The 17,702-nt window shown below is 42.2% G+C and overlaps 1 protein-coding gene across 4 annotated transcripts in view; it reads right to left on the bottom strand.

Moving 5' to 3' along the window:
- LOC115128561 (DNA topoisomerase 2-beta-like) overlaps positions 1 to 17,702 on the bottom strand; it is a 31,437-nt gene that overhangs the window by 7,598 nt on the left and 6,137 nt on the right. For all 4 annotated transcript variants that reach the window (XM_029658490.2, XM_029658488.2, XM_029658489.2 and 1 more), the window contains exons 4-26: positions 13,790 to 13,853; positions 10,970 to 11,115; positions 10,616 to 10,713; positions 9,944 to 10,156; positions 9,521 to 9,694; positions 9,169 to 9,270; positions 8,883 to 9,020; positions 8,492 to 8,630; positions 8,087 to 8,244; positions 7,645 to 7,770; positions 7,244 to 7,354; positions 6,914 to 7,019; positions 6,467 to 6,576; positions 6,072 to 6,164; positions 5,049 to 5,163; positions 4,558 to 4,679; positions 2,806 to 2,954; positions 2,332 to 2,563; positions 1,852 to 1,986; positions 1,237 to 1,437; positions 630 to 825; positions 433 to 524; positions 162 to 317 (exon numbers count right to left, since the gene is read on the bottom strand). In XM_029658490.2, coding sequence (XP_029514350.2) covers positions 162 to 317; positions 433 to 524; positions 630 to 825; positions 1,237 to 1,437; positions 1,852 to 1,986; positions 2,332 to 2,563; positions 2,806 to 2,954; positions 4,558 to 4,679; positions 5,049 to 5,163; positions 6,072 to 6,164; positions 6,467 to 6,576; positions 6,914 to 7,019; positions 7,244 to 7,354; positions 7,645 to 7,770; positions 8,087 to 8,244; positions 8,492 to 8,630; positions 8,883 to 9,020; positions 9,169 to 9,270; positions 9,521 to 9,694; positions 9,944 to 10,156; positions 10,616 to 10,713; positions 10,970 to 11,115; positions 13,790 to 13,853 — 3,176 coding nt within the window. The remainder of the gene's footprint in view (positions 1 to 161; positions 318 to 432; positions 525 to 629; positions 826 to 1,236; positions 1,438 to 1,851; positions 1,987 to 2,331; positions 2,564 to 2,805; positions 2,955 to 4,557; positions 4,680 to 5,048; positions 5,164 to 6,071; positions 6,165 to 6,466; positions 6,577 to 6,913; positions 7,020 to 7,243; positions 7,355 to 7,644; positions 7,771 to 8,086; positions 8,245 to 8,491; positions 8,631 to 8,882; positions 9,021 to 9,168; positions 9,271 to 9,520; positions 9,695 to 9,943; positions 10,157 to 10,615; positions 10,714 to 10,969; positions 11,116 to 13,789; positions 13,854 to 17,702) is intronic.

Genomic DNA, 17,702 nt, shown 5'->3' on the forward strand with positions numbered 1-17,702 from the left:
AACAGAACACACACAACCGTTAGAAGACCTTGCCTACTTGTGTAATGGTATGTAATGTTGCTGCAAATTAATAGCCTTTTGGGGACGATAAAGATATTTCGAATTGAAGTCCTTGACAGTCGGGTGTCTACGCCCTTCCTCTCGGAGTCAGCAGTCAGTACCTTGATGTCTCTCTGTCGGAGCAGCTCGTCCACCTTCTCCTTGGACAGGCACCACAGAGGCATGTTGAGGATGTAGTTGAAGTTTGGTCCCGACGACGACCCAGAGTCCACAGAGCTGTCACTGTTGTTACCATCATGATCGTCCTCCTCCAGAGCCTATAGAGACCAGGAAGACACATAGTCCCAATCAGAATACAGGGTATTGAAGCGTCAAGTTGTCTCAGCCAATCACAGGGCTGAATGGTGGACAGTGGCAGGATGCTAACAGTACCTTTTCCTGTGCCTTGGTCCATGCCGCCACCGGGTCCGACTCAAAGCCTTTCTGCACCAGCATCCTGATCAGTTCCCTCTTAGACTTGTTCTCTGTAGACAAACAATATATCAGTATTCTATACCAAATTGCAAACTGAAATAAAGAATCCTTCCCTTTGAGAGAGAGAGAGAGAGACATGCAGGTAAAATTCTCACCGATTGTGATCTTTCCTTCGATCTTCTCCAGCACAAATCGTGCCTGATTGGACAGTTTGGAAGCCTCCGCCCCCAGGCTCCCCACAAGCCAATCCTTCCTCAGCTTGTAGTAGTGCAACCGCAGCTCAAAGAACTCCTTGAGAATGTCCTGGACCGAGTCATACCTCTTCAGACAGCCCATGTGGTCAAACAACACCTGAGGGCAGAAACTTATTCAGATACCTCTCCTTTCCACAATAGAAACACTAAAACTGGTTAAAACCATGGAACACTTCAAAATGTTCTTCACTTTAAGATGAAAGATTAATTCCAAAGAATCCCATCATCCCGGACAGATGTCATTCCTATAAGAGGAGTCCTCTATATACACACACAAAACAGTACTTCATCCAAACAGGTGTGCATAATGATTCAACAATTTGAGTCAATACAGGTATCAGTTCAACTCAAATACAGAGTCGGGACTCGTATAGGACACACCGTGGCAAAACGTTTTGCGACGGATAACGAAAATAAGCATTTATCATTGGACAAGCTCAGGTAGTTTCTCCCTGTTTCAGGGTATTTTCTTAGTGAATAGGACCCAGATTTGAGGAGGGGTACTAACCATGGAGTTGCAGGTGAGGCTGGACTGTAGCTTGAAGACTTTGTGTAGTCCAGCAGCCTCTGCCTGGGCCAGCTTCTCCTCTGACATACGGACTACAAACTTGACGGTTTGGTCCGTGTGGTACTCCTTATAGTCATTAATCAGAGCGGGAGTCTTCTCTGTCCCCTGGAGCATGGGCTCTAGTACCGACTCCTTGTAGGCCTGGAGGGAGAGAGGGAGGGAGGGAGAGAGAGAGGGGGGAGGGGAGGGAGGGAGGGAGGGAAAGTCCATTACAAAAACTAACAAATAATATCACAGCATAGAAACAACATGTCAATATAGCCTTCGTTCATTTATGAATTCAGTCAAAGCAACCAGATGACCAGAAGTGCTAGACAGGTGTGACGTGCTAGACAGGTGTGACGTGCTAGACAGGTGTGACGTGCTAGACAGGTGTGACGTGCTAGACAGGTGTGACGTGCTAGACAGGTGTGACGTGCTAGACAGGTGTGACGTGCTAGACAGGTGTGACGTGCTAGACAGGTGTGATGTGCTAGACAGGTGTGATGTGCTAGACAGGTGTGATGTGCTAGACAGGTGTGATGTGCTAGACAGGTGTATCCTGCAATAGTGTACCTGTGTCCAGGTGCGAACGGGCAGCTCAGTGATCTCAATGGTGTTCTTGTCCAGGACAGAGATCTCGCCACTGACCATGTACTGGTTCTGACCCAACTCATGGATCACTCCTTTAAAGTTCTTATAGCTGGGCAACTGGGTGAGGAGAGAGGTAGGAATATTCAGTCAGACGTTATTATGATACAGTACATGACCTACTCATTATAGGATTACATCTAATTATAACTGACCAACAGCAGACACAGAAAGTTGGTGGTTTATCCAATTCTACTCAAAAATGTATTTTAGCAATATTCTTTTATGTATAATGGTATCAATCTACACAAATATTATCTGAGTTGATGTGTTTTTAGCAATAAAATCCTTACACCAAATGGACAACAGCGCTGCTTGTATGTCCAAGACACATTTCCCCTCAGGGACAATAAAGTTGATCTTATCTTACGCAATCAATTAAGTTTCAAACTTCCAAATGTTCACCATGGGCAGAGGGTCCTGCATGTTGAGCATGCGGTACAGGTTGTTGACTATCTCTCTGTGGTCGTAGTTGGGGATCTTGCAGGCCCAGCCCGTCCCGATGCCCTCGGCCCCGTTCACCAGCACCAAAGGGAGGATGGGGATGTACCACTCTGGCTCCACCTTCTGGTTGTCATCGAACAGGAACTTCAGCAGACTGGAGTCCACCGCTGGGAACAACATCTTGGCCAGGGGACTGAGCAAGTGACATTACTTCATAATAAATACATGTTTTAAACATTTTCAGTGTGTTTTATGAAAGGTGATGTATAAACAAAGTAGACATTAAATGTATCATCAACCATTTTTTATTCATTAAAATCAAACAGGTATTACTGCACTTCAGGATGGCCCAGTGGCCCATACAAATCATACAAGTAATAGACATCAAATTGCTGGCACAATTATGTTTTGACCTTTGACCCTGGGAGGCTTTACCTGAGCATGGTGAAGATGTAACGGGGGCTGGCAGCATCCTTGCCCCCGTTGATGCGGGTACCAAACTGACCCAGCGGCTGCAGGATGTTCACGTTGTTGCTGCCCACAAAGTTCTGGGCCAAGTTCACAATTGTCATCAACAGGGATTGCTGGACGATCACACACATACAGAGGCACACGTGTCAAAACAATGTTTTTGCTCCCAGTATCTGTAAACAGTATTGATTTAAAGTGGAAGATACAGAGCTATATGAAATATACTTAGTTAAGTATAATTCCTATAGCTGTGTAAGTACATTTCCTATAGCTGTGTAAGTATATTTCCTATAGCTGTGTAAGTATAATTCCTATAGCTGTGTAAGTATATGTCCTATAGCTGTGTAAGTATATGTCCTATAGCTGTGTAAGTATATGTCCTATAGCTGTGTAAGTATATGTCCTATAGCTGTGTAAGTATATGTCCTATAGCTGTGTAAGTATATTTCCTATAGCTGTGTAAGTATATTTCCTATAGCTGTGTAAGTATAATTCCTATAGCTGTGTAAGTATAATTCCTATAGCTGTGTAAGTATAATTCCTATAGCTGTGTAAGTATAATTCCTATAGCTGTGTAAGTATAATTCCTATAGCTGTGTAAGTATAATTCCTATAGCTGTGTAAGTATAATTCCTATAGCTGTGTAAGTATAATTCCTATAGCTGTGTAAGTATATTTCCTATAGCTGTGTAAGTATATGTCCTATAGCTGTGTAAGTATATTTCCTATAGCTGTGTAAGTATAATTCCTATAGCTGTGTAAGTATATTTCCTATAGCTGTGTAAGTATATGTCCTATAGCTGTGTAAGTATATGTCATATAGCTGTGTAAGTATATTTCCTATAGCTGTGTAAGTATATTTCCTATAGCTGTGTAAGTATATGTCCTATAGCTGTGTAAGTATATTTCCTATAGCTGTGTAAGTATATTTCCTATAGCTGTGTAAGTATATTTCCTATAGCTGTGTAAGTATAATTCCTATAGCTGTGTAAGTATAATTCCTATAGCTGTGTAAGTATATGTCCTATAGCTGTGTAAGTATAATTCCTATAGCTGTGTAAGTATAATTCCTATAGCTGTGTAAGTATATGTCCTATAGCTGTGTAAGTATATTTCCTATAGCTGTGTAAGTATATTTCCTATAGCTGTGTAAGTATAATTCCTATAGCTGTGTAAGTATATTTCCTATAGCTGTGTAAGTATATGTCCTATAGCTGTGTAAGTATATGTCCTATAGCTGTGTAAGTATATGTCCTATAGCTGTGTAAGTATATTTCCTATAGCTGTGTAAGTATAATTCCTATAGCTGTGTAAGTATATGTCCTATAGCTGTGTAAGTATATGTCCTATAGCTGTGTAAGTATATTTCCTATAGCTGTGTAAGTATATTTCCTATAGCTGTGTAAGTATATGTCCTATAGCTGTGTAAGTATATGTCCTATAGCTGTGTAAGTATATTTCCTATAGCTGTGTAAGTATATTTCCTATAGCTGTGTAAGTATATGTCCTATAGCTGTGTAAGTATATGTCCTATAGCTGTGTAAGTATATTTCCTATAGCTGTGTAAGTATATGTCCTATAGCTGTGTAAGTATATTTCCTATAGCTGTGTAAGTATATTTCCTATAGCTGTGTAAGTATATGTCCTATAGCTGTGTAAGTATATGTCCTATAGCTGTGTAAGTATATTTCCTATAGCTGTGTAAGAGTGTAGAACCTCTCCATGATGGTAGGCAGACATCTCTGCCACTGAACCAGCCAGCTGAGCCACCTTCACCTCCCTCTTATCATTCCTCTTCATACAGGTGAAGAGTACCTTTCTCTGACCTGGCTTCAGACCTGCACACAAAATATCATCAAAAAGGGGACCACACCCACCCACACACACACACCCACACACACACACACACACACGTCTTCAAAAGGGGATCACAAAGTGGACCGCAGGAGGAGTGGGTGTTGCACCAAAACAGCTAATGGGGATTGAAATAAACAAATAATTCTACACGCCATCATCAAAAGGAGACCACATCACACACATTAACAGAGCATCCAGAGGACAGTGAAACATTCTGTTAATGACAAGTTTCCAGGCATTTCAGATCCCTTAAACTTCAAACGCCATTTGACAACAAACACAACAAAAGCTAGAAAGACAGAACCAACGTCCAGGGAGATAGCTAGTCTAGTGCATCGCTGCATACCTACCGTCCACTAAGGATGGGATGGATCTCTCGTTGTCAGAGTTGGAGAAGAGGATGAGTTCTTTGTTGATGAAGTCGTTGTAGGACAGGTGTTTCGCCTGCGTGCCGTACAGGTATTGCTGAGTGGGGATGATAAAAGAGATTGAGGACTTGAAATCAGGGCTGTGATGTTGTTATGGTCTATCAATACCACATGGGAGAGCGGTGTCTACTTTGCATCAGCGTCAATTACAAAACGGTGTTCCGTACAGGTACTGCTGTAGGATGAGAGAGAAATGAACGGAGCTGTGATGTTATCAGTGTCAGACCTGGCTATGATGGGATTCACATGGGGAAAGCAGCTGCTACTTTACATCAGTGATAAACAGTAAAGAGTCATTTTACTAAACGTCAACAACATAACTAGGCTGATTGGCGTGTTTTGGGGGAATATTTCCATTTCAATGCTTAGGATATGTGAGGAACACTGACAGCAGAAATCATCAGATGCTTGTGAATCAAAGGAGCCAGCTAGAAGCCTTTAAAACAAGCTGTGACACATTATTGGTCCAAGTAACTCCCATGGTGAAGAGATGATTGTTTGACAGACAAACAGACAGATCTAAAAAAGTCTACGTCCTCTTCCTTTCATCAAACTCCAATATCCAACAGTCTTTCACAGGGTGCTTCTCAATAGTCTGTTGCTTCCTCTCCACGCCTCCTTTCCTTCATCTGCCCTGATGTGAACGATCTGGACAGTCTCTCACAGCGCAGATGGAACCTAGCACACTCGTAAGACCTGGAGATTTACTCTATAGGAGGTATGCAAAACGTGTTATAGTGGCTGTATTTCAGCCTGCTTGAATGGTGAATGGCACAGATACACATGAAAACATGAAATGACCCTGGGAATTGACCGAATATCACTCAGAGATGCACAAATATGATATAACATTAAAAATGGGTGAATCTTTTCCTTAAGCAAGGTGGGCTAACAGTCTTCTGGCATGCAGGAGACCCAGGTTTCTACACAGTCAGCCCCACCCACCTCTGGCAGGCCGTGCATCCTCCTCTGTCTCCTGTCCTCCATGAAGTTGGTGAGCCACTCCTTCCTGTCGTCAGTCTTCTTCTTACTGAACGCCTAGAGACAGGCAGCAATGGATAGATCACTGTTAGTGTCAGTCAAAGGACATCACTGTCAGTCCCCCCTCCATTTGACAAGGATTTCCCAAGCAGAGCACAGACAAATAAAGTCCAAAACCATCTTGTGTGAGTTGATAGAAGGTTGGGTAATACATTTTGTGTGACAGCAAAACTAGCTTGATGAATACATTCGTCGAGCCATTTTTTGAATTTATTTTCTAACTTTTCTATCTATTTCCTGGATATTGAAAGACCATGAGAGGGAAAAAGGAGAGAGAGTGGTGTCCATGGTAAACCCACCAGTGTGATGGCAGCGTCGTCCTCTGTCCCGGCGTATCTAAACATGATCCGGTGTTTCTCCATGTCGGCAAAGTACTCCTTGGCCTCCTTGCTTGTGCTGGTACCCAAACCTGGAACACAAATAAACACTCAAACCTTTCTCACACCATCATGCCAACTCAAACTGTACTGAGCTGGCTCAGATATGTTCAACATGGTCCACCAACTATAGTGGACGTATATTCAGACCAGCACAGAAGAGTTTGGCTCGAATTGCCTCGGTAGTGTGAAACAGAATAGTTTGGCTCGAATTGCCTCGGTAGTGTGAAACAGAATAGCTTGGCTCGAATTGCCTCGGTAGTGTGAAACAGAATAGCTTGGCTCGAATTGCCTCGGTAGTGTGAAACAGAATAGCTTGCTTAACAATAATGGTTCGTTTGGAGGATGATCCACATGTGATGAACAAACCTTTGTAGTACTTTATATGCCAGGTTTTAAAGTTGACCGTCTGTTTCTTCCATTCGTCAAACTCTGGAATGCTGTAGAAAGCATGCTCCTGTTTATTCTTGTTCACCTGCAGGAAAGAGTTAAAAGCAGCATTACAACCATGGTTGAGAGCTTTAAGCCAATCTAAACATTGTCCTCTTATGGCAACTGACTTCAAACATCTGCAGTCACGACTGTGTCATGTAGTCCTATGATGGAGGTTTCCGCCGGTGTAGATTTGCAAACAGTGAAGAGTTCGGGCCAAGGGGAAGTGGCAGGGAGAAAATTGGGACCAGCCGTACAGAGTCTTACTTTGACGATGGGCGTGATGAACTCCTCCAAGAAGGTGTGTTTGAGCAGGGATGGCCAGTTGTGATGGAAGAAATTGATGAGCAAACCCTTGATATGGGAGCCATCCTGATCCTGTCAGCAGATCATCAACACAAAGAAACATTCTATTAGGATGGATTGTTATGACCCAAGGGTACATCCAAAATGATACCCTACTCCATAAGTAGTGCACTACTTTTGGAGCACTACACCATACCATATAGGGAATAGCACGCCATTTCAGATTAACCTTAAGAGCATGGATAATGTATGAAAGATGCTTTACACTCATAGTTATTACAATTATTGATTATGATGATAATTGTAAGACATGGGTCAATTGTAGACGTCGGGCGTTGGTGGGATTGATTAAATGTTAGAACCTGATCGGTCATGATCATGATCTTGCCGTAGCGTAGGGATCTCAGAGACTCTGGGTCCTCGTAGCTCTTCTTGTACTGCAGACCCACGATCTTGATGATGTTGTTGATCTCTGCGTTCTCCATGATCTGGTGGTAAAGAGAAACATGGAGGTGTCAGTGTTTCCCCTACCTGACTAAGGCAGGGTGGGCCACCTTGGCTCTGGTGGACTCAACCCAAAAGAGTTTAGCTTCAGCTGATCTTAATCAAATAATTCTGTTGATCGGAACGGTCCTTATGCCACTTTTGGGAAACGATCTACATAAATACCTTGAGTATTTATTTGTTTACAAGATTACTTATAATTTTGGTGTACGCTCGAGACATTAATCATCTCGATTGTAATCACTAATACACAATCCCAGCCGAATCTAACCACTCTTTAGACACTAACCTGACACTAACCTGTTTGTGTGTGGCCTCTCGTACGTTCAGAATTTTTCCTCGTAGTGGGAAGACACCATAGCGATCTCGCCCAATGACACCAAGGCCAGAGACGGCCAAGGACTTGGCCGAGTCTCCCTCAGTCAGGATCAGAGTGCATTCTGACGAGTGTTTACCACCTGGGGGTGAAGACGGAGGTAAGACGTGCAGTTCAGTGTGTGTTTAAACAATTTAGTGTTCCCCTCATTTTTTATAAAAAGGGGTGGGCCCAACAACCTAGCTCTGTTCTCCCATCCTAATTTAAAGTCTTCAACTAGTTTCAATATAAACATTGGTAAAAGAGGCCCTCTTGGTGGATAAGTAGATGAGGAACATCGTAGGGCTTATGCACACAGAGCAGTGTAGTTGTAGTTGTGGTTGTCTTACCAGCATCGTTGGCGTCGTCAAGCTTGGGGATGCCTTTAATCTTGCTGTATTTCACTGAAGAACACTTCTTGTTGAGTTGTGTCTGGGCCTTGAACTTCACCCAGTTCAGGATACTCTCCACGATGCCACAGTTGGTCGCCTGCAGACAAAATAAAGAATTTAATATGATATATCATTGTTTAATATTCCAGGTGAACAGAGAACACAAGAAAGGACCTGGAACTGATTTTAGAGATCATATGATACCAATTCAATGTAAATAACTTGACTTTCTCTGTGAGGAAACAGTGTATGTGAAGAGTGAAGGCCCAACATCACATGTATACACTTGGGAGGTAGTGATATTTAATTGTAGTAAAGAACAGCCATTTATGAAGAAGAATCTCCTTACTGCTCTGATGAACTTCTCTGACAGAGGACACTTAGAACCAAAGCTCTTGGTCTGGAGGGTCATGTTCTCCTTGGTCTGGGAGTCAAAGGTCGGGTTCTCGATCAACGCATTCACAAACACCCAGATGTGGTTCTTCACCTGAGTCAGACAAAAGTAAAGCACTAAGATGGTAGCTGAACGTTACATTAAGTTGCTCTTATCCCAGTTCACTAACAATGGAATTACTAGTAACACTATTGTAGTAACACCATAGTAATAACACATTAATAAGATGGTAATAAATAACCTGGAAGGGTTTGACTGAGACACCAGCTTTGTTCTTCTTCTTCACCACCTCTATCAGCTTGGCTACGATCTGGTCCACCACGTAATCAATGTGTCTGCCACCCTGAATGACACAAAACAAGCAGTGTAGTACATAAAACATGTCTGATATGGTTGAAAGTGATTCACGTCATACTACAACATGTGAATAGCATCAAAATGAACACGCGTCCCAGTATATTTACACATGCAAAATGCACTTCATTTCTGTCCATTATTCCTAGACTGGTCAAGTCGTAGTTTTCCAAATCAAAGGGTATAGTTCTGGTAATATAACACTGTCTTAACAACGTAATTCCCTGAGGGGATGTTACCTTGGTGGTGGCGATACTGTTGACGAAGCTGATCTGTTGGAATCCCTTCTCACTCATGGTGAGACAGACCTCCCAGCGCTCGTTGACCGACTCGTTGACCACCTTCAAGGCCACGCCCACCTCGTCTAGCTTGTCCTTCACGTACAGGTCCACATAGCTGCGGAACCCTGTCACCTGGGAGGAGAGGGAAAGGACAGGTGAGAAGAGCCTAAAACAGGTCTGGATTGTGGCTCCGGTTCTGGAAAAGTTATTAGCAAATGACACTGTATTGAAACAGGTGTAGTGAAATTGGCCGTTTTATTTAATTTCAAAATGTTTCGCCCAGGGTCTTCCAAGACTTGGCACATCATGTACAGCATTTATTCTGTGTATATGGGACAGCCCATCTTACTATGTGTGGTTAAATGGGGGGGGGGGGCTTACAGGGAGTTTCTTCCCGTTGAGCATGACTTTGACGCCCTTGCAGGACCCAGCGATGTCGTAAGCCCTCTTGGTGAGCAGAGCCACGATGTCCTTGTCCAGCTTCTCCATCTTGAACTTGGACAGGTCCGGCTGGAAGGTCACGCACGTGAAGTCGTCCCCGTCAAAGAACTTGATCTTGGAGTCGCTCGTCTTCCCCATGTTGTTCTGCCAAGTCTAGGGAGAAAAGGGGGGAGAGAGATTGTCATGAAATGTACTACATTCTTCACATGTTAAGGAAACTAGAATGAATCATGAGGTTGTATTGTGAAACTCCATCAAAGAGATAAGAGTTCATTAAAAAGCCTTGTGCACTGATTGAACAAACTATCACTATTTTGCTGAGTCATTTCACTGAAAGTGACCATTGTAGGACAAACCACAAAAAACATCTGGTTTATGAGAAACTACAGAAATCCCCCAAAACTATGTAGAATCCTACAATATCAACGTAGAATCCTGTGAGACCACACCTGACAGTGAGAATCAACTCATACTCACCCCCTCACATGTTTACAAGTCACATGCTGTACTCCTACAAAACAACCACTGGTGCTTAGCTGTTTGAAGAAGTCTCTGTTCAAGGTTGACTAAACAACAGATGTCAATCACGCTGTGCTTTCTCGTTGTCTGTACCTGTTTGAAGCTGTGTTTGTACTCCTTGCAGGCGGTTTCCACTGTGAACTTTGTGCTGAAGATGTTGCAGAGTTTAGCACCGTACCCGTTCCTTCCACCTAGGAGGAAAACAGAAGGGAGACATGCTTTCATCCGTGGAGAGATTGACCTATAGTCATTCACTAATTCCAGTGTAGTGGTACTAAGCACTGCAAGGGGAACTACAAAACTATTCAGCTATTCAGTAGCTAAACATTTCAGGTTAGACGTTCTGTCTAAAGCTTTATCGAAACCATATGAAATGTTATTACATAAAGGGACAAAGAATGATTAATAAATGAATTAGATTCTCGTTTTCAGAGTGATTTTTCCCACCTGTGACTTTCTTCTGCTCGTCGTCGTAGTTACTGGAGGTGAGGAGGTGTCCGAAGATGAGAGCGGGAACGTACATCTTCTCATCTTTGTGTTCCACCACGGGGATGCCTTTACCATTGTTCCAGATGGTAATGGTGTTGGACTCACTGAAGGAAGGGGACGATGAACGTAGGAACAAACAAAGAGGTGAAAGAACTTCACAGGACAGGCAGAATCAGCTGTACTAACCTTTACATTAAGATCATAAATAACATATTGGTAAAAATACATAAAAAAAAAATAAGATTAAGATGTAAAATTATATTTAGTTCAATAATCATAAATCTAGCCAGACCTTTCTGGCATGTAAACATCAACATTTAACAATACTGCAACCAATCCCCATTTGCCAAACCAGTGGATTTAGGGCTGTGATTTTAAACACACTGTAGAGCAACACAGAAAAACTAAATAAGCCCAACGTGTGATGATTTAAGCTCTGGAACGGGGCTCCAACATTCATATAAAACCATTATAAATTCCAGCCCTTGAGAGCAACAGAGGAGAAGAAAGGAGAAAGCAGAGAGATATGAAAGGGCAGGGTGGCAGAGAGAGATCTGACAGGACAGGGTGGCAGAGAGAGACATGCAGACAGGCCTGGCCTCACAGGGAGGAGACAGGGAAGCTCTCTGAAGGACACTCTGACGTTCAGCAGTCTGCTGTGTGTGCAGATTGCTGTGGATGTCGTGCCGTAGGTGAACAGCATGTTAAATGAGCTCCCTGAATTGCAGAGCCGACTGTTCATTAAGACCTCTCTCCCTCTCTCGCCCCAGAAATCTATCAGCCTCCACCACAGCCCCCTGCTGCTAGCTAACACTGTGCCACAGATCAACGTACGGCTAAATACCCTGCAGAACCATGCACAACGCTGGCTTTAAAACACACACACATACAGACATCACAGTGGGCAGATCACTTAAACAAAATGGATGCTCCGCATTTTTCAAATACATTCTCCCACAGAAAAATCTGCATGCCTTGATAGTGCCTTCAGAAAATATTCACACCCCTTGACTTTTTCCACATTTGGTCGTGTTACAGCCCAAATTTAAAATTGATTAAATGTAGATTTTAGTCACTGGCCTACAAACAATAACCCATAATGTCAAAGTGATATGTTTTTTTGAAAATTGTACAAATCAATAAAAATGTCTTGAGCCCATAAGGATTCAACCCCTTTGGTATGGCAAACCTAAATAAGTTCAGGAGTCAAATGCGCTTAACAAGTCACATAATAAGTTACAAGGACTCTGTGTGTAATAATAGTGTTTAACATGATTTTTGAATGGCGACCTCATCTATGTACTCCACACATACAATTATCCGTTAGGTCCCTCAGACGAGCAATGAATTTCAAACACAGATTCAACCACAAAGACCAGTGCCTCGCAAAGAAAGGCACCTATTGGTAAAACAAAAAGCAGACATTGAATATCCCTATGAGCATGGTGATGTTATTAATCACACTTTTGATGGTGTATCAATACACCAAGTCACGACAAAGCTCCATGTGTCCTTATTAACTAAGTTGCCGGAGAGGAAGGAAACTGCTAAGAGATTTCACCATGAGGCCAATGGTGACTTTAAAGCAGTTACAGAGTTTAATGGCTGTGATAGGAAAAAACTGAGGATGGATCAATCACATTGTCCTTACTTCACAATACTAGCCTCCTAACTGAGAAGTGTACAGAATAAAAATATTCCAAAACATGCATTCTGTTTACGACAAGACACTAAAGTAATACTGCAAAAAATGTGGCAAAGCAATTATCCTGAATACCAAGAGTTATGTTTGGGGCAAATTCAATACAACACAAGCATAGTGGTGGCTTTCCACCAGACACTGGGAGATGAATTCACCTTTCAGCAGGACAATAACCTAAAACACTGGAGTTGCTCACCAAGAAGACAGCGAATGTTCCTGAGTGGCAGAGTTACAGTTTTGACTTAAGTATGCTTGAAAATCTATGGCAAGACTTCCAATTTGACAGAGCTTGAACAACCAATTTGAGGTGTGCAAAGCTCTTAGAGACACACCCAGAAAGACTCAATGCTGTAATCGCTACCAAAAGGTGATTCTAACATGTATTGACTAAGGGGTGTGATGTGAATACTTATGTAAATGAGATATTTCTGTCATCCATTTTCAATAAATGTGCTAAAAACAATGAAACATGTTTTCACTTTGTCATTATGGGGTAGATGGATGACATTTGTTTTCAATTCAGGCTATAACAAAATGTGGAATAAGTTCAAGGGTATGAATGCATTCTGAAGGGACTGTATATTTATAAGGCTACTTAGTGAGCTGAACTACTGGGCTGCAGGCTTATTTTATTGGTCAACCAGAACCATTTCCATGGACTAACTCTGCTATTTTATTTGATCAATCACTGAAAAGCCAGTCTAAAAGCCAGTCTAGAGAGACCTACATTCTAACAGCAAAATGGTATTTGTCTAGGGGAGCCATTGTTCTCCAATGACGAGAAGCTGCTGCGCCTACCTAGGCAGCATCCACTGCACAATGTCTAGGGGGGTGGAGCTGCTATGCTCAAATGACTTTTCCAACACTGCTACGCATGACCTCAAGGGGAGCAGACGGCTCTGCCGTCATAGAACAGGACTGTTAAACAGAACTTATGACAATGACGGATAGATGACAACTAACTGCAACAGAGGGAAGCTGCTGTGCCTACCTATGCAGCGTGCACAGTAGGGTTTTTGGGCTCAAACTGGACTTGACTACTGATTGACAACTGCTTACTGTGCATGTGTACTTACGGATCAATGGAGATCTTTATGGTTGACATGCTCTTATCTCGCTGTTTGTTGTCAGCTGCGTTGACTGTGGAGTAGAGAAAAACATGTTCAAAGGAGAAGTAGACTGCAGGGATTTAATTGTGTTGATAAGACTATCGAGAAGATAATCACTTTTTCATCAAGAACTTTAGACACACTTGAGAATCAATAGACTAAATGTTGCCTGGCCTATAAAATCCAAAACCACATCCTTTCAAGTCTCTCATACTGGAACCATATTGAAAAGTCAAATAGCCTCAGTCGAGTCGCCTGGCGGTTATACGGTTTGGTTGGCCTGTTTCATTTCAAGCTTTTGCTTGGGTTGTAAGGTGACATTATGTGTGGACTGACCCTGTGCGAGTTATGTCTAGTCAATAATTATATAGACGTGGTAGGAACTAGTGAATATTTGAGCAGCGAGGACAGACTGCTGTCATTACCTTATCACCACAATAAAACAGCTAAATTACCACTGTGCGGAGCAAAAAACTAATCTCCTATCTTCTTCCATTGCATGCGACTGATTTCCAGTTGCTTGATCACTCAAGGTAGTGCCTGGTATAAACATACTGTATCAGGACAGGGTATTTATCAATGCAGAAGCCTGACATTTTGCAATACAATAATTGGTTGTACCCCATATTGAATGTGCCAGTCAGCCAAACACATAACATAGACCAGCAATGGATGCTGCTGCCCCTTGTCTTAATCAGTGTGTAACTGACAACCAATAAAAGATTATCAGACGGCTCTTCATTCCAGACAAATGGCTACATGAGTAAGAGCAAGGAGGAGGGGGGACAGGCTGTCCACAGAACACACAGGAACAAGCTAGCTCCTCTACACAACAGGTTAAATGTAATAGATGTTTCAGATATATTGTTGGACAAGATAAAAAGCTTGTTTTCATCTCGATACCATCCTACCTACAACAATATATTTACTGAATGTACTGTAACTCTGTCTGGAAAAGAGTGTCTGCTAAATCAGGGGTTCCTAAACCTTTTCCACTCGGGAGGCCCCCCTTTCAGCGTTGGGGAACATCCTGTGCTCCCCTGCGCCATGTCTATTTCTATGGGCACAAGCACTGTTCATGACACAAACTGTTCACACCCCTCTTGTCGGTACACATTTTGTCATGGGGTGCAGAGAAAATGTTGCGGTTTTAAAGCAAATTTTCTTGCAATTCTATACATTTTGCCATGTCTAATGTGTATGTGTGTGATTTGAGTGACAAAAGAAATACAACAATATCTATGGAATAAATAAACATTAGCTGACATGGACTAGTTGATCTGGATATTTCTGAAAAGTTATAAATAGCTCTCTAAGGTATGCAATGACTAACATGACAAGAGAAACTGTTGTAGCACTACCCAATTTCTAAATTGCACCTTGTGCATTCCACTATTACAACTTCAGAGAGAGTAAGTTTAAAGCAGGGCGGTAGTTCCTTTAAAAAATATATACACTAACAATATACACGACCGTTCAAATGTTTGGGGTCACTTAGAAATTCTTGTTTTTGTCCACTAAAATAACATCAAATTGATCAGAAATACAGTGTAGACATTGTTATTGTTGTAAATGACTATTGTAGCTGGAAACAGCAGATTTTTTATGGAATATCTACATAGGCGTACAGAGGCCCATTATCAGCAACCATCACTACTGTGTTCCAATGGCACATTGTGTTAGCTAATCCAAGTTTATCATTTTAAAAGGCTAATTGATCATTAGAAAACCTTTTTGCAAATATGTTAGCACAGATGAAAACAGAGTTCAAGTAACAGACACATCTCAACATCAACTGCTCAGAGGAGACTGTGTGAATCAGGCCTTCATTGTCAATTTTGCTGCAAAGAAACCACTACTAAAGGACCCCAATACAAGGACATCGCTGCTGGCCAAACCCTCCCCTAACCCGGACAATGCTGGGCCAATTGTGCGCCGCCCCATGGGTCTCCCGGTCACGGCCAGCTGCAACAGAGCCTGGACTCGAACCCAGAATCTCTAGTGGCACTGCGATGCAGTGCCTTAGACCACTGCGCCACTCGAGAGGCAAGAAGAAGAGACTTGCTTGGGCCAAGAAACACGAGCAATGGACATTAGACCGGTGGAAATCTGTCCTTTGGTCTGATGAGTCCAAATGTGAGATTTTTGGTTCCAACCGCTATGTCTTTGTGAGACGCAGAGCAGGTCAACGGATGACCTCCGCATGTGTTGTTCCCACCGTGAAGCATGGAGCTGGTGGTGTGATGGTGCTTTGCTGGTGACACTGTCAGGGATCTATTTAGAATTCAAGGCACACTTAACCAGCATGGCTACCACAGCATTCTGCCGTGATACGCCATCCCATCTGGTTTGGGGGGACAGCAGTGGAGAAGGAGAGAAGGTAAGTACCTCTGCGTACACATCACGGACAAACGGAAATGGTCCACCCACACAGACAGTGTTGTGAAGAAGGCACAACAGCGCCTCTTCTACCTCCGAAGGCTGAAGAAATTTGGCTTGTCACCGAAAACCCTCACAAACTTCTACAGATGCACAATTCAGAGCATCCTGTCAGGCTGCATCACCGCCTGCAGCGCCCACAACCACAAGGCTCTCCAGAGGGTGGTGCGGTCTGCACTACGCATTACTGGGGGCAAAATACCTGCCTTCCAGGACACCTACAGCACGATATGTCACAGGAAGGCCAAAAAGATCATCGAGGACAACCACCACCCGAGCCACTGTCTGTTCCCCCTGCTACCATCCACAAGGCGAGGTCAGTACAGGTGCATCAAAGCTGGGACCGAAAGACTGAAAAACAGCTTAAATCTCAAGGCCATCAGACTGTTAAACAGCCATCACTAACACAGAGAGGCTGCTACCTACATACAGACTTGAAATCATTGGCCATTTTCATAAATGGATCACTAGTCACTTTAATAATGTTTACATTTCTTGCATCACACATATATGTATATACTGTATTTTATATCATCTATTGCATCTTGCCTATGCCGCTCTGTCATTGCTCATCCACATATTTATATGTATATATTCTTATTAAATTCCTTTTCTTAGATTTGTGTGTATTAGGTAGTTGTTGGGGAATTGTTAGATGACATGTTAGATATTGCTGCACTGTCGGAACTGGAAGCATAAGCATTTGGCTACACTCGCAATAACATCTGCTAACCATGTGTATGTGACCAATACAATTAGATTTGAACTTGGGACTATCATTTGTTTTTCAACAGGACAATGACCCAAAACACACCTCCAGCATTCCAGGTGAAGCTGGTTGAGAGAATGCCAATAGTGTGCAAAGCTGTCATCAAGGTAAAGAGTAGTTACTTTAAAGAATCTAAAATATATTTGGATTTGTTTAACACTTTTTTGGTTACTACATTCCATATGTGTTATATCATAGTGAAGACATCAAAACTATTATTCTACAATGTAGAAAATAGTAAAAATAAAGAAAAACCCTTGAATGAGTAGGTGTGTCCTAACTTTTGACTGGTACTGTGTGTGTGTGTGTGTGTGTGTGTGTGTGTGTGTGTGTGTGTAAGTGCCTTTGAGCAAGGCATTTAAACCTCATTGCTCCTGTAAGTCGCTATGAATAAGAGCGTCTGCTAATTGACTAAAATCTTTTTGGTTGAGTTAGATTTTATTTTAGGTGTACTTTGCTATGTCATATAAATAAAAAACCGTTTGGGAACCACTGTGCTAAATGATTCAAATGTAGATTTTTTTTATATATACACACACACACAAAAAGGCAGGTATTTTTTTTAGTATATATATATATATATATACACAAAAAAATCTACATTTTACATTTGAATCATTTAGCACAGTGGTTCCCAAACGTTTTTTTATTTATATGACATAGGAAAGTACA

The sequence above is a fragment of the Oncorhynchus nerka genome, linkage group LG4, assembly GCF_034236695.1.
Source record: "Oncorhynchus nerka isolate Pitt River linkage group LG4, Oner_Uvic_2.0, whole genome shotgun sequence".
In the NCBI taxonomy this organism is placed as follows: Eukaryota; Metazoa; Chordata; class Actinopteri; order Salmoniformes; family Salmonidae; genus Oncorhynchus; species Oncorhynchus nerka.